The following is a 13,149-nucleotide window of genomic DNA, read 5'->3' as shown; positions in this document are numbered from 1 at the left end:
TATAGGAAAGTACGACTAATTCGACATGACTCCTGTGTCCCTTTCCTCCACATAACAAGTCTCAAATCTTCCACTTCAACTCTTCCAGCACCTCCTTCGCAGCTCTCTGCCCCGCGAAAACCGCTCCCTCCATGTAGCCATAGTGCTTTGTCGACGTCTCCGTGCCAGCCCAGTGAATAGCACCAACGGGTTTCCGAACCCAGTCGCCTAGCAACGTCCACATTCCCGGGGCAGGAGTCGCCATCGGACATCCTGTAGCCCACTCATCCTCCATCATTGTGTGAAAAAAGAAATCCTCAGGATCCAAGGCCTCCTGTCCAAACGCAGAAGCAAACCCCGCTAGGGCCACTTGTCGTCTTTGCTCTTTGCTGAAGCTGATAAACTCCCTCGCCTTGCTGCCGACGATAAATCCGGTGAGCTTGGGAGGGTATCCTGACTCCGGCGTTGCATCGTATGTAACACTCAGAAACCCTGTCGGATTCGTGCTCTCTCCTGTCAACCCCTTGTCTCTCCAGAAGGCCGTTTTGTAAGTCGCAAAGACCTTCATGTAGGCCCCCATTGGCGTGTGCTGAAGCAATGTAATCTTTTCGACCGGCAGTCTCGGTTCAAAGTCAATCTTCAGGATGTGTGGGGGCGGAATCGCCGAGATGATCCTCCTGGTCTGATACTCCCCTTTCGATGTCTGCACTGTTGCACCGCTCTCCGTGTAAGAAACGGACCGAACCGGCTCCTGCAGTCGGACCAGATCATCACCAAGATACCCCCTTAGCTTCTCCGCAATCAGCTGACCACCGCCCTTAACGAAATGCTCCTGTGCTCCCCCTTCTACACCGCACGCCGAGGTAAAGTTTACAAGCCCCTTGAAGAAGAACATGGCATGAAGCATGGAGATGCAGGATGTGTTTGCCGCAATGGTTGATTCGAACGCCATGTTGCCCATGTCAATCGTCGCCTGCATCCAGGCCTTCTTCTTCATCCACTCATGCACAGTCATCCGGTCCAGAGCCTCCGCATTCGGCGTCCTCCACGGCTCCTCCATGTTGACGGTGTCGCAGAGCTTTTCAAACTTCCTGACAAACATTCCAATATCGAGAACCTCCCACGGCCGCATGGGAGGAATCAAGCCGCTGTAGCTGCGTGCCTTCCCCCGGTACGCCAGCACGATCTTGCCCTCGGTCGGGTGTTTGAAAACGGGCACGTCGAATTCCTTGGCAAGCCCGTACATCAAGTCCTGTTTGTGCCCGAGAAACGTCGCCCCGACGTCCCAGTAGTCGCCATTCTCGAGGTGCACCGTCTTTGCGCGTCCGCCGACGCGGTCGCGCGCTTCGAGGACAAGGACCTTCTTCCCCGAGTCCTTCAGGAGCCGTGCGGCTGCGAGGCCAGAGTATCCCGCACCAATGACAATGCAGTCATACGTCGTGGCACCGTCCGTCGATGGGCCGTCCATGATGTTGAGGTCGCGGTCTTATGTCTGGTCTTGTAAGAGAGTAGGGCGGGGTGCAGACGACGGGAAACGTCTGATAGAGTTCAAGTCGGGCGTTCCCGTCTTGAATAAAAGGAGTTCGCGGGATGCCCTTTCGCTTGGACCTGTCAACGGGAACGAGTCTAGTGCTGACGGGAAGTTTGGAGGGAAGTGAGCCACGTCTCGGTCGGGGCCAATCACCAACGCCTCGCAATCTTAGATGGGCCAAAGCGACAGTGTCTGGCTCGCGTTGAGACTAGCGTATTTTGTTGTCGGCTTGGGCGGTCCGTGGTCTTAGTCGCTACGAGACGCCAAGGTGCGATGTCATTGAGCTCTTTCATATTTTCAGTGCCACTGAGAAAGGAGAACGAAACCTGCAGTAGCTTAGAGTATCCTTGGGTGATGTGGGAGGAAATGTACTAACGTTCAAAGGATTTGTTGGATGTAAGGGACGCTTGCGCACAAAAGGAGTTACTGCCTGTATGATATACTCTCTCGATAGATTGATGGTAACTACACAAACCTAACGGCAGCCAGATATTATGCAGCTGTCGCCGCCACGGGCAACATATTCACTGCGGCAAACCGGAGCTCTGTCCGTCCACAGGCTCCACTCCCGGCCCCAAATCGGCCGCAGGTGCGGCCGGAGGTGCGGCCGGAGGTGGGTCTCCACATGTCGCCTGTGTCTCCGAAAAAAGGCTTGGTGACTGCACGGGGAAATGCACCGTTCGTTCTTACCGTTCTGCACGTCAGACGGCGGGCCAAGATTTTGGTCTTTGGCAAGCCGAAATCCGCAACATCTACCATGTCGACATCGAAAAGTCTCTGAAGCTGTTAAATAACCGCGAAACAGGTGGATCAGGTTCGGAAAAGTTGGCGGAATGTCTCATCGCACAGGCTGCCCTTCGCTGCCCAACCAAACTGTGCAGCATTTGCGGGGAAATTTTGCTACTGGTATATTCATCGAGAGAGCTTTCTTAGATGAGATAGAAGCATGTGAGCCCATTCTCGAACGTCTCAATTCGGGCGAAGCTCAGTCTTGGACGAAGCCTCCCCGCTTGTATCGTTCAACGCTAAAGTGAATGGGGAACGGTTTGACACTTTCAAAAATAATCTCAAGCCAGGTTGTAGTTGAAAACATTTTCGAGGTTTTATAAGAAATTTGGCAGGATGCAAAAGATAATTTTGAGTCAGAATGGCAAGCAATAGGCTCGGCCAGGTTTGCTCGCTGTTCGCCCCTTTGGGCAATCTTTTTCCGAGGACGGGGAGGTTGTTGACTCCGTGACCGGCCCGCTTTTGTATCCCCTACCTTAGTCCTTGTCACCACCCCATAGCGACACGCAATATGCCTCTCCGAACTCGTATTCACGACCGTGACATGAGATCCACGATTCAATCAAATAAGGGCGAAGCTGGCTTGGCAGTCTTGACCAGTTTTGTGTGATGCAGGCGAGGCCCATGTAGAGTTCCCTCGTGAGGTTGCAGATTCAACTGCTGAGCTCCGTCAATTTCACGAGAACAGCGTTGTTCTCCTAAAGATCGCAGAGATAATTCCCAACATAATCAGTAGAAGAATAGTTTGAGCCTCACTTCGCTAAATTCATCCTTTCAAAGTCTTCTTTACTGACCTCTTTTGGGTCTTGTCTGGATCCGGCCAGATTTGGTAAAAGCCTGGGAAGTTGACTTTGCAGCCCAAGTAGAGCCTTGCATGCCCGCGAGACCGCAGGCAGAACCTGTCAAACTTAATGCACCTATCAATATCGCCGGTCCGGTGACTTATGTGAGAAAACTTAGACTGGACGATCCGGATCCAGAGGGACACCATATTGCCAAACGACTGATTGTGAACCCTCGCATCGGCCCTGTATTTCTACAATATATGAGAGCCGTTTCAAGCCCAACTCCACGCAGTAGCTTTCCTCTACTGGCGCATCTTCGGATTCTGACACATTAAATCACTTCAAGTCTCGTTATCGCGGAACTAGTAGCAAAGTGAGGCCCTCTGTCATTGCCGTGTCTTTTTCTGTACTTCTTGGAACTGCTCATGCGCTACACGTAAGTTGAAACAAATGCTTTGAACTTTGCTCGTCCCGTCACTTTACTTTCTGTAGCTTGCTGTCGTTTACTCAAGAATTTCTTTTCCTCTTTCTTTTTCTTCCATGACGCCTTTCTTACGGAACTCTATTACAGAGGTGTACTTGCACGTTCCAGGGATCATCGTGCCTCGGCTTCTCTCAAGTTGAAGACACTCAAAGCTGCAGCGACTTTTGCAAATCAAACTTCAAAGACGGCAAGACATATTAAGTGCGCCTGGTCTGCTCCTGAATCACTGTACTTCCAGTGTTCATTTTCCTCCTCTGTCGAGTGAACCTGAGATGCGGGTTACAAGCACGGCAACTTGGGAGTTCGTGAGGTTCCATGATGTCAGACTCCGGACGAGATGGAGTCTTTGTTCAATTTCAACCGTTGTCAATGGTTCATGAAGGAAGGATACTCACCTGGAATTATGAAAGTATTTCATCTATGGCACATGTATTGAGGCTGCTTGCGCTAGAGCTGGCTAGCAAATGGTTCGAGTATTGATAGCCCTGGAACGGGTACCATGGTTCTCCTGTGAAGTATGCCATGCCTCCGGCTGCCTGTGGACATGTATCTACCCTGCAAAGTGATGCCTGCTTCACGAGGCAAACAATGTCAAACTTTCTGCTAATCAAAGTGATTATGATCGATTAGCTCAATAAGGCTTTTGATACCGCTGGCCGAGCTGTCTTGTCGATGTTAAGCGCTATTCGTTGAAGGTCACCCAGGCCTTGCTAAGTCACTTACTTTAGTGCAAAGCCTACAAGTACTGAGTTGCAACGGTTGGCCAAGTATTGACAATTGGCGTAAGCGGCGTTTGGCGGGGTCGTCAAGGCAGACTCAGATGAAATTAGAATGACGCGCCATTCATATGTCGAGTCTAACTCATCCCCTAGAAGAAGCTCGTTGAAAGATGGATTAGGGGCAATGATGCTCCAGTGTGCGAATCTGATCGACATGGTGGGAGTTAGCTGTTGCGCTGAACGATCACAAGAAAATGTCTCGATTGCAATGAAACATGACAAATCACTCATTTCAAGCATTTGGGTACTTGAAGTACGAACTGGATTTCCTACTGCATGATGAAATATTTGCAAGACTGCTATCGGTTAACAGCCATATGAACGTCCCCAGTGATGATGTTCTCTGACGCAGACATGGGTTTTCCGATACGGTCATTAAAGAAAGACCTTGAGACGTGGTTGTCCCCATGAATCAGGATTGCACGTCAATGGCATTGACTCTTCTGACTATTGCTGTCACCATGGATTCAAATTTTACAGCAAAGAGCGGTGACAAATACATTGTCGTTTATGTGCTCAGTGAAAATTTCTTTTCCTGAGGTTAGCGGCAGTCAGCAATGTGAAACCACAAGATGCTGTATTTTACACGGCTTTTATCTTCAACTAAGTCCCTGCGTAACTACAACATGATTCCGACTAAGCTTAGATGATTATGCTATAACACCGGAGATGTTTAAGCGCCTGTTGGCAGAATCCTTAAGACGATACTTCTTCAAGTTAGGGCCTCGTGTTCAGTACAAATCTTCATAAGTATAACACAACAACTCCTCCCGAACATCCATGAGTTGTTTGACTGTGCGTGTGGTTATGTTGGAAGTGCCGACGTAGACCGTATCGTCCAACGTGACGTTGCGGTCCACCTCGTTTGTCCAATCATTAGCGACGATAGGACCAGAGATATCGCTCAGCCGTGAGGACAGATCCCTTGACTGCCATGACCACCAAAGTCGGTCCAGGTTGGTATGATGAAGATAGAATAGAGGATCTCCGGCTTGATTGCTTGTCAGCAGCACTTCGCAGATTGATCAGCAACAAGATATGGGACTTACGACTGGAGTAAGTGTCAGTCAATGTTCCATATAAACCACCAACGCCCGGATGTCCGGCGCCATGGACGCTGATCTCGGCTTGACGGGTCAGCTGCCCAAAATCGGGCAAGAGCATCAGCCCAGCAATCACGGTGGAATGCGCCGATTCATTGAAGAATTGCGGCATGAAGTCCCGTCTGACACACCACTCGTAGTACGCCGTGCTGGCGCCCGGCCCCATGTGAATCGTCATGTTTGCGAAAGGTCCGTTTGGGATGCAGCCACCGCCTGTTCGGCCATCGAAAGAAACAGGCACGCCTTCTGCAGTGACGGGAATGCCTTCTTCGGGGTCTTCGAAGGTACCTGGAACCCACTCGCCATTTCCCCCAAAACCGGACTCTGGATCAAATACTTCCGATGCCCCAAGATCTTCAGCGTCGAGAGACCAGTCCCAGTATGGCTGGGCGCCTTCGAAGCCACATTCTCGTATGGCTTGTTCGTATTCAGACAGAAAGAGTCGATGCCAAGCAAGAAATGTGCCCTGAGTTTGGTTAGCGCTCGCCACTAAATGACTTGGGTACTTACGGTGAAGTGCTGCGTCACGGTTTGGAGTATGTGGTCTCCCACAAAGTCCTCAAATCGGTTGGTTGCGCCCGGGAGGGTGTCTTTGGACGAAGTCGGTTCCTTGGCTTGTAAACACTTTACGGCTGCGATGTAGTTTGAACGTTCCTCAATCGATAATGAACGCCTAACGGTTGAGATCGTCAGTAAACGAACAATCATATTCAGGTTCTGCCCGAAATACCATTCTTTGCGCACGAGTGGTTCTGCACATTGGAGCGATTGGACCAAAGCACCGAAGAGTGCGTACGGCCAAAGACACGCCAGAAATCTCATGATGTGTGGTATCTGTTGCGAATTGTATTGATGAGCTGCTTGTTGCAATGTTAAGAGCTTTCTATTGAGCAGTGGGCAACCTGGAGTCTCTTATATTCTACGATCTGAACGAGAGGCATTCAGCTAGGCTGAGACGAGATAGCGCTTGAGTCCCCGATATTCCCGCCAATTTCCCACTGAACTCGGCCAAGTCGCTAGTTGACTGTCAAAGGCATCCTTTCTGCTCGACGGGGGAAAACGTCGGCGTGTCTCGTTCTGCCGGGCCGTGTGTAGCCCCCGGTGGCCGACCTGATGCCGCGCAAGTGTTCAGCGTGGACGAAGCGTGTGATATGTCACATGCAGTTTAATCCTCGGACGTCTGGGTCAAATAGGGCTAGACTTTGCGGACGACATTGAAAGAAGGCTCAAGCAATCGCGGTGTATGGCTAACATCCCCAATTTTGCAATATGCAGCTACTTGGCGCTCAGGTGAGCCGCCATCGTGGTGTGGGCCAACGGACCCTAGCTTCAGTAAGCGAATTGCCATGTCGCGATGATGGCTTTCAGCTATTTTGGTGCAACGTCGGCCTGACTCAAGATGGTTTTCAAGGGAGGGCAGCAAGGCGGCGCGCACTTATCGGTAGCGGGAAGAAGTAGTTACATGACAAACACTTGGAACATCCTGATGAGACTCCGGAGATTGCTATCGATTTGAAGGCCTCCAATGCTGGAGAGGAGCTAGGAGAAATCAGACCGCCTAAGCCAACACATTATGGGAATCGTGATGGTTGCTGAGCACTTAGTCCCGGAACTGACTTCTTGTTCAAGTCTCATCAAGACTGTCTACATATTACACTATTTGCGTTGTATAGAAACTTTAAGGCATTCATATCGCTGATGGTAGGCATAGTATTTAAGGTCCTTCAATCCCAAGCTGTCAACGGATACAAGACTCTTTCTAGCAGACTTCCGGGTGGCAGCAAATGTTCTGCTCGTATTTGCGCCACTTATCAGAACCCCAGATAATTTTGAGAGACAAGGAGCAGCACGTCTATTCAACTCGCCAGGCTGAGGGAGGTCTTAGCATAACTCAACGCCCTTGGGGGATACCAAATAGACCAATTCTATTTGGCCACATTTGTGTTAGTCATGGGGAAACTCCATCAACGGCCGTCCGGACTCCGAATGCCTCTCCTACAAGCCGAAAAGACCCTGGTCTCGGGCCGGTTATTCAGATGACGCCGAGTGTAACAGACAACAACCTGACCCATCATCAATAGATGATGAATACTGCTTTGTATGTTTTCTACACGACCGAAAATTACACTGACAAGGCCCCATCATGTCCGACAGTACCTTGAAGACATGCTAAGAGCCAGTAATGGCAAATTCTACCGAGTCTCGGATATTGCGCGATGAAAAATCGGCGTCTTGGGAGTGGCAGATGGCTCTATGGAACGAGATTTGGCATCGCCACCCCCACCACACTTCCCCGAGAAAAAGAAAACGGGGCAGGAGAGGGAGAGCGCAACATTCATCTCTCACCGCCCTGAGATAGACGCTTACATGGCCATAGAGGGTGCTCTTGCTGATTGGTTTCTCATAGAGTGCTGTCGTCATGAGTAGTAGACCTAGAGTAGCCAGGGCATCGGGTCCTTCACACAAATGGCGGCGGCAGCCATGGCGGAACCCATCCATAACGGAAGTGTGTCCTAGATGCGTAATGTTGCTCCGTGAGCAACGTCTGTATTCATACCGGGCTACGTCGATGCGCCTTTCTCTCTATATGCCAGTTTGCAGAGACGTCGGTGTCCGTCACTGTTCGACGGCGTGATATCGTACACTTCGCCAATCTCGCGGCAGTCTACCGCAACCGAATCCATCGCAAGTACCAAGCATCTTACTCCTCGCCCTCACCATCATCCATCTCCTCATCGTCATCATCGCCCTCATCATCATCGTCATCGTCATCGTCACTGTCGGACCCAGAACCTTCACTCTCTCCCTCGCTGCCAGGGTCGTAATCCTCTTCATCCTCGTCCTCGTCATCTTGGGGATTCTGTTCCGCCTCCAGGTGCGCCTTCGCCAGCTCGGACAGACCCGTCCCAGCGTCCCCATTCGCCTCTGCCTCCTCGCCCTTCTTCGCCTTCAGATTCTCCGTGAGCTCCATCTTGGCTTTCCTCTGCTCCGCCATACTGCGATCCTGCAGCCGGTGACGCTTGACGTAGGACTCGTCGATGCCCGCGTAGTCCTCCTGGTCCAACATCCCGAACTCAATCTCCTCCGTCGCGTCGCCTTCGCCAAACACCTCAACCACCATGTTGAACGTCCGCTGCAGCACGTTGGTGTAGCTCACCGCCACGATGCGGTCCGTGGGCAGGAAGACCAGCGGCTTCTTGAACCCGTACAGGATGCCGTTGGGCAGGAAGAAGAGGTATCCGTCCTTGGACCCGCGGAAGGCCTTGACGTGCACGGCCTTCTCGTTGGGACGGTGCGGCTGGCGGACGAGGCTGTGGAACTTCGACGGGTCCGCGGCGACGATCTCGGCTTTGTTGCCTGCAGAGCTGAGATGTGTGGTCAGGGCCCAGTCGAAGAGGGTGCGGTAGGTGTCCGAGACGGCGGCGGCAGCGTTGGCCTTCGGTCCTGCGATGGTGCCTTGCTTCGGGGGCGTCGAGGGGACGGTGAAGACGAGGGCCTCCTTCTCGGGCGCCGTTTTCGTTGGCAGGCAGGTTCCCCTTGGGAAGAGGACGTAGTTGTGTTGAACCTGGGTCTTTTCGGGCACGGGGAGGTAGAAGGCGTACTCTGTGCAGTTGGTTAGCTTTGGATTGCGGTGCCTATCTCTCCGAGTAAAAGAGCGACGCACCGATGTCCTCCCAGGCGTAGACGATGCCCTCCACGGGCGCAGTGGTGCCCGGAGCGCGCGAGTAGAGGTAGTTTGCGGTGAAGCAGAGCTCGTATTTCTTGCGCTGGGGTACTGAGACGGAAATCTCCTTGATTTCGAGGAGAACATCTTCGTCTGCGGCGTTGCCTGGACTGGATGCAGCCTTGGGCGCGCTTGCTGCAGCTTTGCCGTTCGCATTTGTGGACTTGAAGCCATTTGCCGGGCCCTCGTCTACCCGCCTGCGCTTCGAGGCGGGCTCTGGTCCGTGAATTTGCTCATGTACGAAGCTGGCGATGTTGTTGAAGAGGGCTACTCGGTCGGGGGTATCTGGTTGTAGCGAAGGTCAGTTTGAGTGCCTCGAAAACCAGAAGATGGGCAATTGGGACTGTCAAACGTACCAGCTGCCTTCGCAATCCCTTTCAGAATATCTGGCCGGGAGTGGAAGACGGCTCCCAGCCGTTGGCTGTCAAGGCCGGACATGTTAAGGAAATTTCGAAATGTTTGCCGTCCAAGGTGCGGGTCGGGAATTGTTCTGACGATTTAAATGGAATCTCGGGTGAGTGGACGACAGTGGGAAATTCGGTGGTGTTTTTGCTGGGCGGATTTGAAGATGTTTTTTCGACGCGACGTCGATCTGAATTTTTGGGTTGTGACGTGTTGGAGCTGCTGCATGGGCGGCGCACTACCTTACACTGAGCTGTGCTGCAAACTGCCTGCCGTTGGCGGATTTAACTCGGTTAAAGTGCCTCTCCAGCTTGGCGCACCTGGCGCCCCCTTTTTTCTCTCCAAGCTGCTGGCTCATTTGGTACTGAATCGTTACGTCGAACATCCAATGGAACAATGGGCATTGTTCATCGATACTCGGAAAATGTCTTGGAGGTTCTTCTATCGACACACGTACATCGTTTCCGGCTTTTCATCTCAAGTTTATTGGGTTCTTGATTGCCGTTCGCTTTTTGTCGTAGGCTATTCCCACACGTCCAAACCATGACCTACGTATGACTCGCTGCCAGTGAACCTCGGACGCCCTACATCATTTTGATGGGGGAAAAAAACCGCTCATCTACTGCAGAGAGGCACGGAGAACAGCAATCTGCTCGAGGACGCTGGACCTGCTGGTTCCGCCCTTGGAAGCCCTCGCCTCCCGTAGTTGAAGGTCTCTGCAATGTCCTCGAAGCGGGCGTCGACGCCCTTGAGCTGCTCGTAGGAGAGCTCATTCATCGGGATGCCCGTCTTCTCCGGCAGAGCAACGCAGCGGCCGGAAATGCGGTGGGTTTCGTGGAAGGGCACGCCCTTACGGACAAGGTAGTCGACCAGATCGGTGGCGAGCATGAAGGGGTCGAGGGCCGCTTTCATCTTCTGGGGTTGGGTGTCGAGGGTGGTAAGGACGCCCTCGGCGATCTGGATGCTGTCGCTGACGGTCTTGATGTGACCGAGCACCGGCTCCCAGGACTCCTGGAGGTCTTTATTATAGATGCTGGGGAGATCCTTCTGGGTCATCATGAGGCCGGCCGTCTGGCCAAAGACACGGCCACTCGGACCCTAAATTGTCAGGGTTCTTCCTCTGCGGCATGAGGATTCTACCCGTTGAATAGGCGTCGGCGAGGCGAACGAAGTCAAACTCGCCAGAGGAGTAAATAATCAGATCTTCAGACCAGCGAGAGACATGCTGCATCAAGATAGAGCCCCATGTAAGGAACTCAGTGACGAAGCCACGGTCGGCAACACCGGCCATAGAGTTCCATAGCAGGCGCTCGAAGCCGAGCTCCTTGGAGATGGCCTCGCGGTCGACGTTGAAGGGGTTGCCAGCCAGTGCACCACAGCCCAATGGGTTCCTGTTCACACGCTTAATGATCTCGTGGAGGCGCTCGAGGTCGTCGGCAAAAACCACGGCGTGGGAAAGCATCCAGTGGCTCCAGCGGACGGGCTGGACGCGCTGCAGGTGGATGTAACCGGGCATGATGTAGTCGATCTCCTTCTCTGCTCGGTCGGCGGTGACCGTAAAGAAGTTGATGAGGTGCTTCTCGAGTCGCGGAGCCACAGGCGCATTTCGCAGACGACCTGCTCGTTGCGGCTTTGTCTGGTGTGAAGCTTTCCGGCAATGTACTTGCCAATGATCTCGCCAAGCCTGCGCTCGTTGGCAGTGTGAGTGTCTTTCCAGCGTCAGCATCTGAATTGACTTTCTTGTAGTAGCGGCAGCATGCATACCCTCATCACCCTGGACGATCTTGAAGTTGTCAGCCTCCCATTCCTTCTCGACTTCCAGCAGGCCCTCCTCGATCTCCTCGAACATGTGTTGAGTTAGAATGCCGTTGTTGAAGTTTGCGCGGGCGAAGGCAATGCTGCCTTAGATAGCCTGCTGTGAAAGTGCTTGTCGAAGTGAATACTTTCGTTACATTGCTCCATGGAGGGGTCCCAGGTGTCGTCAGTTTCATGTCGGTATCGAGCAGTTGTCAATACGATGAGCGGTGAATGCCCTCGCTTGCAGCCAGTGCAAAGACAACAGCAATAAAGAACCAGTAAAGCGACCTCCGCACAGCTTGTTCTCAGCCGGTTTTGAGCCTGAAGCCATCGTGACGGTTGTGTTGAGGGGTATTCGGCCGAGGGGGGTCCAATTAGTATTCGAGTCAAGAAAATAAGAAACTGGCAGCAACTTGTGCAAGAGAAACTCAAAGCCAGTGACTTAATTGACTTTTCGATCAAGTGCAGTCTTTCAATTGTCCGGAGAGGGAGCGGAGAGTGTTGCAAGGTTCTTGAGTCGTTTGTACCCGCAAACCCTATGAATTCTTAATTATCGGCAGAGACGCAGAAGCTCAGCCTTGTCTTATCTTTGACCTTATCGCGAGCTAAGGGGAGCTTTGACCATCCGAAGGGCTCAGCTTTCCCCTGAAAGCCCGACGTCACAGTGGAGGATGCGCCAGCCGAAGCCCCTACAGCCGGTGCTGATTTGACAGCAGCAGCCACCCCGCGGTTGGCTTTTCCATTTCCAGCGGCAACACCGCCGGCTGCTTCCTTGCCCCCACCGGCACAAGAACCTAACCTCCTGCCATCGTCACCTCCTGCCATCGTCACCTCCCACATCACGCCTCGACGTTCACCTCTACCTTCTCGACGCGACCACTACGCGCCAGCCACTCTTCGGTTGACACACTCAGACGCCTGCCTGGACACAGTGCGATATCTCTCGGCGCTCATCCACGCCTCCTACGACCGATTCCCCAGCCGCACTCGCAGCGCCCGCCATTATGTCGTTCGCTAACGTCTACACCCACCGAAAGGTAGCTGAGAACGCCGCCAAGGGATGCGACGTCTGCTATCGAGCTACGAGTAGTGTTCTTGTTGCCGACGAGAAGAAGGTGGGCGATACGCTTGCTGCGACGCCCAACGCTGACCACATCTGACTCTGTCTTAGGACTTCTTCTACGTCTGCCCGAGCCATTTGAAGGACAAGAACTTCTGCTCCCCGATCATTGACAAAGAGGCGGTCGAAGCAAAGAAGAAGAAGCAGATGGAAGAAGAAATTGAGCGGGTCAAGAAAGAATACGAAGAGAAACAGAAGAAGAAGAAGGAGAAGGACGAGAAGGACAAGAACGCGGACAAGGAGAAAGACAAGGAGAAGGAGAAAGAGAAAGACAAGGACGAAAAGAAGGCTGACGACGAGAAGAAGGATGACGACAGCAAGGCCGCTGAAAAGGTAAAAGCCCCAGCCTTGCCATGGATATCGGACTAGACTCCGAGGCATCGTACATGTTTCCCCGAGCTTCGGCTGACAGCTGTCTAGGACGGTGCCGACACCGAAACTCCATCCACGGAAGAAGAGCCCCGAGTATTCACGCTCCACAAGTAGATGATCTCTTGGTCCTGCATATGCCCATGCGACGCTAACCATCTGCCGTCAGAAACTTCTATGGAATGAGGCTCGAAAAAAAGCGCCAGATGGAGATTGCCAAGAGGAACCGGGAGCGTCTCCAACAGCCCAACTTCTTTCCCTCGGTCCCCAAAGGCGCCCCAGGTAGTTAA

At 52.7% G+C, this 13,149-nt stretch overlaps 5 protein-coding genes across 5 annotated transcripts; 1 reads left to right on the top strand and 4 right to left on the bottom strand.

Annotated features, from left to right (window-relative positions):
• Positions 1 to 61: 61 nt before the first annotated feature.
• On the bottom strand, positions 62 to 1,447 carry aofH (putative flavin-containing monoamine oxidase AofH; the record flags this gene model as incomplete). Its single annotated transcript, XM_037330042.1, has 1 exon — positions 62 to 1,447. The coding sequence occupies one exon, from the start codon at positions 1,445 to 1,447 to the stop codon at positions 62 to 64; it is 1,386 nt and encodes a 461-aa protein (XP_037171732.1).
• A 3,628-nt stretch (positions 1,448 to 5,075) lies between these two features.
• ustQ-4 (Tyrosinase ustQ) lies at positions 5,076 to 6,269 on the bottom strand (the record flags this gene model as incomplete). The annotated part of the gene is made up of 4 exons (XM_037330041.1): positions 5,076 to 5,335; positions 5,394 to 5,913; positions 5,958 to 6,120; positions 6,178 to 6,269. The coding sequence occupies 4 exons, from the start codon at positions 6,267 to 6,269 to the stop codon at positions 5,076 to 5,078; spliced, it is 1,035 nt and encodes a 344-aa protein (XP_037171992.1).
• Positions 6,270 to 8,148: 1,879 nt separating this feature from the next.
• On the bottom strand, positions 8,149 to 9,609 carry RTT106 (Histone chaperone RTT106; the record flags this gene model as incomplete). Its single annotated transcript, XM_037330040.1, has 3 exons — positions 8,149 to 9,050; positions 9,112 to 9,456; positions 9,528 to 9,609. The coding sequence occupies 3 exons, from the start codon at positions 9,607 to 9,609 to the stop codon at positions 8,149 to 8,151; spliced, it is 1,329 nt and encodes a 442-aa protein (XP_037171991.1).
• A 579-nt stretch (positions 9,610 to 10,188) lies between these two features.
• Positions 10,189 to 11,422, bottom strand: ARG4 (Argininosuccinate lyase; the record flags this gene model as incomplete). The annotated part of the gene is made up of 4 exons (XM_037330039.1): positions 10,189 to 10,671; positions 10,742 to 11,149; positions 11,188 to 11,282; positions 11,338 to 11,422. The coding sequence occupies 4 exons, from the start codon at positions 11,420 to 11,422 to the stop codon at positions 10,189 to 10,191; spliced, it is 1,071 nt and encodes a 356-aa protein (XP_037171837.1).
• Positions 11,423 to 12,374: 952 nt separating this feature from the next.
• CGCA056_v014796 (UPF0589 protein) lies at positions 12,375 to 13,149 on the top strand (the record flags this gene model as incomplete). The annotated part of the gene is made up of 4 exons (XM_037330038.1): positions 12,375 to 12,485; positions 12,542 to 12,823; positions 12,911 to 12,972; positions 13,029 to 13,149. The coding sequence occupies 4 exons, from the start codon at positions 12,375 to 12,377 to the stop codon at positions 13,147 to 13,149; spliced, it is 576 nt and encodes a 191-aa protein (XP_037171835.1).

The sequence above is a fragment of the Colletotrichum aenigma genome, assembly GCF_013390185.1.
Source record: "Colletotrichum aenigma strain Cg56 chromosome Unknown KSG_Cg56_contig10, whole genome shotgun sequence".
NCBI classification, from domain to species: domain Eukaryota; kingdom Fungi; phylum Ascomycota; class Sordariomycetes; order Glomerellales; family Glomerellaceae; genus Colletotrichum; species Colletotrichum aenigma.
Note: the sequence above shows the minus strand (reverse complement) of the source record. Positions and strands in the feature narration are given on the sequence as shown.